General features: G+C 29.9%; 1 protein-coding gene across 1 annotated transcript; it reads left to right on the top strand.

Moving 5' to 3' along the window:
* Positions 1 to 6,238: 6,238 nt before the first annotated feature.
* On the top strand, positions 6,239 to 7,348 carry LOC107261748 (uncharacterized mitochondrial protein AtMg00810-like). The gene is made up of 2 exons (XM_015723088.2): positions 6,239 to 6,393; positions 6,463 to 7,348. Exons 1-2 carry the CDS (start codon positions 6,239 to 6,241, stop codon positions 7,346 to 7,348), a joined length of 1,041 nt encoding a protein of 346 aa, XP_015578574.2.
* The last annotated feature ends 1,169 nt before the right edge of the window (positions 7,349 to 8,517 follow it).

Below are 8,517 nucleotides of genomic sequence, written 5' to 3'. Positions count from 1 at the left end.
TGATAAGATAAAAGGACTTGTCAACACAAATTGATCCTACCTTATGTTGTTAGCCTATAACATTTTTCATTCATTTATTTAATAAATTATATTAAATTAATTGGATAACAAAATCTATATAAAAAAAAAGTTCTCAACCATTTGACATTATATAAACGGATTTGAGATATTCTCAAATTTTAAATAAAATGATAAATCAGGTTATTATAATTTCTTAATTATTAATTTCAAATTTAATGATTGAAATTTTATTATTTAATAAATAACCATTCAATATATTAAATTAAATTAAACTTTTTTGATAAAATTTTAATAAATTGAGATTTAATGATATAAATTATAAAACAAGATAAATTGAGTTTAACATGAATATGAGAGGATTCTAATCCTATACAGATATATTCCTCTTGAAAAGTTACGTCTTTACATAAATAATTATTTTTTATTTTTAGTTTTAATTAATTTAAATAAATGAAATTTAAAAAATAATGAAATACCAGATTTTTTGGTTTTAGTTAATTTAAATAAATTAAATTCGGAAAATTATGAAACACCAGGTCTTGTAATAAATAATAATGATGTTGAAGAGAATAACCAGAAGAAAATAAAAGACTCTCTGTGAGAAAAACGAAATGTACTTGTTGCTTAGAACAGGCTCGAAGGACTCTAAATTAAAATAATTAGTATATTCAAACTATCTGTTTTCTTTGGATAGAATTATGTTAAAAATTAAATAAATTTCTATCTAAATTTGATATATGTTTTTATCTGTATCACATAATTATTAATTTTAAATAATAAAATATATGTCAATCATTTAATACCAAAATATAAAAAATTCGTACATAGATTTTACTTTCTTATTAATTATGGTGTATGCATTAAACTTAAATAAAAATCTCTTTAAGAATTATCTTAAATTCAATAATGTACCTACCATCAAATTAATTAATTTTTGTCTAATTAAAAACAAGAGGGTATAAATTTATCTTATTAATAAACAATTTATTAGGTGTTCTGCAAAAGTTCTAAAAGGAAGATAATTGCATCTAAAGTACTTTGAATTTTATCAGTATTTGATAGTCACTAAATGGAAGAGAAAATAAGTTATCACTTGCTATTTCAACAATCTCCTAATTATATTATTTAAATAAATATGTTTTAACTTCTATAAATTATGATGCAATAATAGAATAATTTTATTAGATTTTATAATTTTTGACAGACCAAAAAAATGATTGGAGGGAGGAATTATTAATTGCATATGTTTTTTCGTCTCAGATATTTACATGTGATTATGTAGTTAATATTATTAATTTTTGTTACTTATTTTCTAAAATATCTTTTTTAATCTTTTTTTAAAAAAAAAACTACAATTTTAAAAGTAAAAATATGAGAATTGTTGCATTGTTATAATATCTGTGCCAATTAGTGAAGAAAACAATTTTGACAATTATTTAATTACCTCCGCTCTAGAAAAACAAATTGTATTCCGAATTAAGTATCATATTGAGAAATTAACAAAGCATTAATATCTTTTTTTTAGTGTTATTTTATTTGTTAGAATAAAAAGAATTAATGGAATAAAATAAAATAAAAGTAGTATGAGAAATATATTTTACAGCAATTAGAGTGTTGTAATAAAAAATATTTTAATCATATTAAATTATTGTTTTTATTATTAATTGATGTTATTTATTTGTACAATAATTCTAAATGATACTTATTTTGGAATAAAAAGGCAATTGGGGTGAATTTTAGGAGAGATAGAAAGAAGACTATCAATTTGAGATGAAAGGGACATTAAAAATAAGGTAATTTTAATAATTTCTTTTAAAATATTTGATTAGTTTATTTGATATGGTTGTCTTTCGTGCTTGATACTGCTGCAGATATTTTGATATATTTAAATGTGGAAAAAGTAAGGCACCAATTTTATTCTTGAGGACCAAGCAGTAATGCGCATCCTCATTTTTCCTTGCAGGAATATATAACCGTTTAAGGGAATTTGGCCCCCAGCCCAGACCACCTTAGTACGACTTCTTAGGGCAAAGATTATTATTTTTAAATTTTTTTATAATTTTAAAATTAATTTTTCAAGGAGTTGAATTTCTTAACAATTTTTAATAATCAATCTTCGAAAAAGCAGATTTTAGAAATTTTCAAAAAGTAAAAAATTTAAAATTTATCTAAAACACTACACCAAACTTTGGCTTAAAGAGTGATTGATCAAACTGTTAAGTGTTTAATAGATTAGTATTAGTTGTTGCTGATAGGATATTTAAACCGATATACACACTAAATTAGAATTTATTATCAATAATGTATAATTTAATATTATAACTTTAATAAGAAACATTAATCATATATTGGATATAAATATATACCAAAATTCTTATTTATACAATAAATAGTTTTTATATTAATAAGTTAACATATTAATCCTATCACATATTATTTTAATTTTATAAAGAAAAGAATAAAAGAATATTTGATCTCAAATTATTGAAAAAAATTAAATTAATATTCTTAAAGATACAAATAATAACTTAATTTTGTTATTTCTTTGTAAGAAAAATTCAAATTTAAGTTACTGTAAATTAGAATTAAAAGAATAATAATTTAAAATTTAAAATAATAAGAAGTTAATTTAATCTATTCGTTTTAAAATTAATAGTTATTAGTGAAAATATTCATATTGGAGTTTAATGCTCTAATAAAAAAATTAAATTAATATTCTTAAAGATACAAATAATAACTTAATTTTGTTATTTCTTTGTAAGAAAAATTCAAATTTAAGTTACTGTAAATTAGAATTAAAAGAATAATAATTTAAAATTTAAAATAATAAGAAGTTAATTTAATCTATTCGTTTTAAAATTAATAGTTATTAGTGAAAATATTTATATTGGAGTTTAATGCTCTAATAACTATCGGGGATGTAATACTCCCTTTCAACTGTAACTGACATTTGATTTTGACGCTTAGTTGTTACTTGAAATTGCTATCATATTAGAAATTGAAATTGAATTGATTATGATAAGAGTTAAATGAATTAGAAAATATAGTGCCCAACTAATATATTTGAGCTTGGATCAAACTAATACCAAAATCACTAGAACTAGTCAATTAGTTAGTTGGACTTTTACCCTTATAAATTATTTGTATCATGTATTCTTTAATAATATGAGATCTCTAACAGTTATTGCTCAAATTAAATTTTTTGATATAATTATTAAAAACTATACAGCTATCACTTGTGTATGTTAGGATTTAGTCAATTATTAGCCAGTAAATAAAATCTTAGTTTTCATGGGACTCTTTGCTATAGAACAGGTCTTTATTGTTTGAAGAGTTTGTTAGTAGTGGATTCCTTATTTCTCGTTGCTTTTTGTTTGTTTTGTATGGCTATTTAAACAGCCCGACATATTTTTCAATTCAATCAACATAATTCCTTCCAAAATTTTTCTCTTGTCTTAAATCTTAAATTTTTTTAGTTTTAACTTTATCATTTGGTATCAGAGCCTCACAAGAGGCTTGGTAGAAGCAGCAGTCTTCTAGAGGTAAAGGGTGATTTCATTCAACCAGTAGTGCCGAGGTTTGATGGTCACTACAATCATTGGGCGATGCTTATGGAGAATTTTCTTTGATCAAAGTAGTACTAGGGTGTGGTAGAAAATGGAATTTTTGCAGCAGCAAAAGGCCTGACTCTTACTGACGCACAAAAGAAAGCTTATGAATGGCAGAAGTTGAAGGATCTCAAAGCTAAGAACTATCTATTTCAGGCATTAGATCGTTCTATTTTGGAAACAATCATTAACAAAGACACATCAAAGAATATTTGGGACTCTATGAAGCAGAAATATCAGGGAATAACACGACTCAAGCGTGCTCACCTATAGGCATTACGAAAAGAGATGAAATTGTTCACATAAAGTAAGGAGAATCTGTGAACGAGTACATTGCTCGTGTTCTTGTTATTACTAATAAGATGAAAGCTAATAGTGAAGACATGAAAGATGTTGCTATTATGGAAAAGATTCTGAGGTCAATGACACCCAAGTTTAATTATGTTGTATGCTCCATTGAAGAATCCAAAGATACGAGTATGTTATCAATTGATGAGCTTCAAAGCAGTTTTTTTGTGCACGAACAACACATGAGTAACACTATATAAGAAGAACATACTCTGAAGGTAACTCATGGAAACCAATATGCTGGACGAGGATGAGGGCGTGAGAGTTTCGGAGGTAGAGCCTGTGGAAGAAGCAGACAAAGCTTTGACAAAGCAACGGTAGAATGCTATTCTTGCCACAAGCTTGGTCATTTTCAGTGGGAATGCCCAGCGTCAAAGAAAGGAGTGGCAAATTTTGCAGAAATTCAAATAGAAAGTGAGGAACACATGTTGCTGATGGCTTATGTTGAAGAAAGGAAGCAGCACAAAATTGATATGTGGTTTCTTGACTCTATATGTAGTAATCATATGTGTGGAAAAAGGAATATTTTTCTGATTTTGATGAAAAATTCACAAAGTCGGTGAAGCTGGAAAATAATTTTAACATGGTGATCAATGGTAAGGGCAATATTAAGTTGGAAATCAATGGAGTTGTTAGTATTATCTCAAGAGCTTTTTATGTTCCAGAATTGAAGAATAATCTGTTGAGTCTAGGACAATTGAAAGAGAAGGGGCTGACTATTTTATTTCAATAAGGGCAATGCAAAATATATCATCCTGATAAAGGTTTGATAATGAAAGCTAATATGTCTGCAAATCGAATGTTTATTTTGCATGCCACCTCTTTGCCTATAGCACCCACTTGTTTTAACACAGTCACAGAAGATGTGGCGCAGCTGTAGCATTGCAGGTATGGGCATTTAAGCTTTAAAGACTTACAAACTTTGCAGCATAAATAAATGGTAAATGGTTTGCCATTACTAAAGCCGCCCTTGAAGCTATGCAAGGACTGTCTTGTGGGGAAACAACATTGAGATTCATTTCCATTGAAAAGCTCTTGGAAAGCCTTATAGATCTTGCAGCTTGTACATGCTGACATTTGCGGACCAATTAAGCCAGCCTCGAATAGTAAGAAAAGGTATTTGATTACTTTTATTGATGATTTTAGCCGAAAAACAGGGCGTATTTTTTGGCAGAAAAATCAGAAGCTCTTAATGTTTTTAAAAGCTTCAAGATACACGTTGAGAAAGTAATAGATGTGTCTCTTAAAGGACTATGTACAGATCGTGGTGGAGAGTTTACATCTCGAAAATTCAATGATTTTTGCAAGGAACATGGAGTGTAAAGAAAATTGACGGCTGCATATTCACCGCAATAAAATAGCGTTGCAGAACGAAAAAACCGCACCATCATGGATTTAGTTCGTAGTATGCTTTTTGAAAAGAATGTGCCCAAAATATTCTGGCCAGAAGCAGTAAATTGGTTGTGCATGTTTTAAATCGTAGTCTAACTCTGGCAGTTAGGGATAAAACACCTGAAGAAGCCTGGAGCGAAATTAAGCCGTCAGTTTAGCATTTTAAAATTTTTGGCTGCGTCTCCTATGTTCATGTACCTGACAGTTCAAGAACTAAACTAGATGGGAAGAGTTTGAAGTGTGTTTTAGTTGGAATTAGCGAGGAGTCAAAGGCGTACATGCTCTATGATCCTATCTCACAAAGGATTATAGTGAGCAGAGATGTAGTTTTTGAAGAAAGTCAAGAGTGGGAATGGAACAAGCAACATGAAGCAAGCATTTTTTGTGAGCTGGAATGAGAAGATGATGAAAATGATGTAATTGAAAAACCATATGTAGAAGAAGATGTTACCGATACATAATCAAAGGAGTCACTTGCAACTAATCAAGAAACTTCTTCGGATTACTTTGAAGGGAGGAATAGGAAGAGATCAACTTGGTTATGAGATTATGTATCAGGTGAAGGTTTTTCTGATGAAGAGGCAACATGTTTTGCTTTATATACAACTATTGCAGATCCACTTAACTATGAAGAAGCCGTGAAGAGTGAAAGATGGAGAAATACTATGAGTGTTGAGATTGGGGCGATTGAGAAAAACGACACATAGGAATTAATCAATTGACCAAAAGGAGTCAAAACAGTTGGAGTAAAGTGGGTTTACAAGACCAAACTTAATGAAAAGGGAGAAGTAGACAAGTTTAAAGCAAGGCTGATCATGAAAGGATATGCTCAATAATATGGTCTAGATTAGACAGAAGTGTTTACTCTGATGGCTTGTATGGAGACTATTCGATTGGGGATTGCTTTTGCAGCACAAAAAGGGTGGGTTATTCATCAATTAGATGTAGAGTCTGCTATTTTACATGGTGAACGAATTGAAGATGTTTTGGTTGAGCAGCCTTGTGGTTACATTCAAAAGGGAAAGTAGGAGAAAGTGTACAAGTTGAGGAAAACCCTTTATGGACTTAAACAAGCTCCACGTGCTTGGTACAGCCGAATTGAAGCATATTTCATAAAGGAAGGTTCTAAAAAATGTGATTATGAGCATACTCTCTTTGTTAAACAAAACATGGAGGGTAGTATGCTTAGTGTAAACTTATATGTTGATGATCTTCTTTTTATAGGAAATGATGAGTTGATGTTTGCTGAGTTCAAGAACTCAATGAAGCATAAGTTTGATATGACTGATCTTGGTAAAATGAAGTATTTTCTAGGTCTCGAAATCTTGCAGAAATCATGTAGAATCTTTATTAGTCAAAGAAAGTATGCTCAGGAGATGTTGCAGCATTTTGGAATGAATCAAAGCAATTCTATTCAAACTCCAATTGTTCCTAGTTTCAAGCTTTGTAAGGATGAAGGTGGAACTAAGGTAGACAAGACTTACTTCAAACAAATTGTGGGATGTCTTATGTATCTTACTGCAACTCGTCCAGATATGGTGTTTGTGGTAAGTCTCTTGAGCAGATATATGGAGAATCCTACTCAGCTTCATTTACAACTACCAAAGAGAGTGTTAAGGTATTTACAGGAAACAACTGGGTATGAAATTTTCTACAAGAAACGAGGAAATAATGGACTTATAGTATACACTGATAGTGACTATGCTGGTGATTTGGATGATAGAAAAAGTACATCAAGAAATATCTTTCTTTTTAGTTGTGGAGTTGTATCGTGGTCCTCTAAAAAACAACCAATTGTAAGTTTTTCTACAACTGAGGCTGAATTCATTGTTGCGGCATCATGTTCTTGTCAAGCAATTTGGTTAAAAAGAATGCTCATAATACTTGATCAGACTCAACAAGAGACAATAACTATCCATTATGACAGTAGTTTTGCAATCAAGCTCTCAAGAAATCTAGTAGTTCTGTCAAGCATATAGATGTTCATTTTCACTTCCTTCGAGAACTCGCATAGGCAGGAATGATAGAACTAGTTCATTGTAACACTTTGGAACAAATTGTTGATGTAATGAAAAAGCCACTCAAGCTGGATGTTTTTCTGAAGCGGCGTACGATGCTTGGAGTTTGCGTGGAGAATAGTATAAACTAAATTCTTTCAACATTTAGTTTAAGAGAGAAATTATTAGGATTTAGTCAATTATTAGCTAGTAAATAAAATCTTAGTTTTCATGAGACTCTTTGCTTTAGAATAGGTCTTTATTATTTGAAGAGTTTATTAGTAGTGGGTTTCTTATTTCTCGTTGTTTTTTGTTTGCTTTGTATGGCTATTTAAACAACCTGACATATTTTTCAATTCAATCAAGATAATTCCTTCTAAAATTTCTCTCGTCTTAAATCTTTTTTTTTTAATTTTAACTTTATCAGTATAATAGCTATACCGAATACTCCCTTAATCATTTCATACATAACATATTATTTAATTTACTTTTTGATATCAGTACCAAACAAATTAGTACTCAACTATTTAAGTATGATCAACACACATTTTGTACGAGCGTAGCAAAATCATATATAGAGCCATCTGAAAAGCTTTATACCACTGTTTAGCACTTTTCTTTAGAGTTGTGAGAAAAATTTTGCACCTGATCGAATCTAATATGTTATGCAATCCCATCTTAATTTTTAAATTATTAACATAGTCTAATATATTTCCAAACCATCATACAAATTCATAGGCGGCAATCTCAACTTTTTAGGAAAGTGCTCTGCTAGGATGCTCGGACACAGAGGATTGCCCTTAGAGATGACCTCCTCTCTCATTATCCTTCCCGCATGATACCTTTTCAAAGCATCATTAATTCTCTTATTAATAGTATCCTTAATCCATGCAGAATCGTAGGTTTGAGAACTATCCGCTTTCGAGATCTATTATCCTCCATCCAAGTATTTATCATTCTCGGGATTTGTATGATCAGCGACGGACCAATGTCGATAGTATGCTCAGTTGTCACAGGAGTTCGGCTGGTGCTAACTGGCATAGGCTGCCTTGCAAGTGTCTGAGTTAGAACTCTCATAATACATTTTCATCTCTTTCACCTACCGATTATACATGGTAACAGCATCCTCTAGTGATAGCTGGCAAGGACTT

This window comes from Ricinus communis, chromosome 7, assembly GCF_019578655.1.
Source record: "Ricinus communis isolate WT05 ecotype wild-type chromosome 7, ASM1957865v1, whole genome shotgun sequence".
Classification (NCBI taxonomy): Eukaryota; Viridiplantae; Streptophyta; class Magnoliopsida; order Malpighiales; family Euphorbiaceae; genus Ricinus; species Ricinus communis.
The sequence above is the reverse complement of the archived record's forward strand: the minus strand, read 5'-3'. Positions and strand labels throughout refer to the sequence as shown.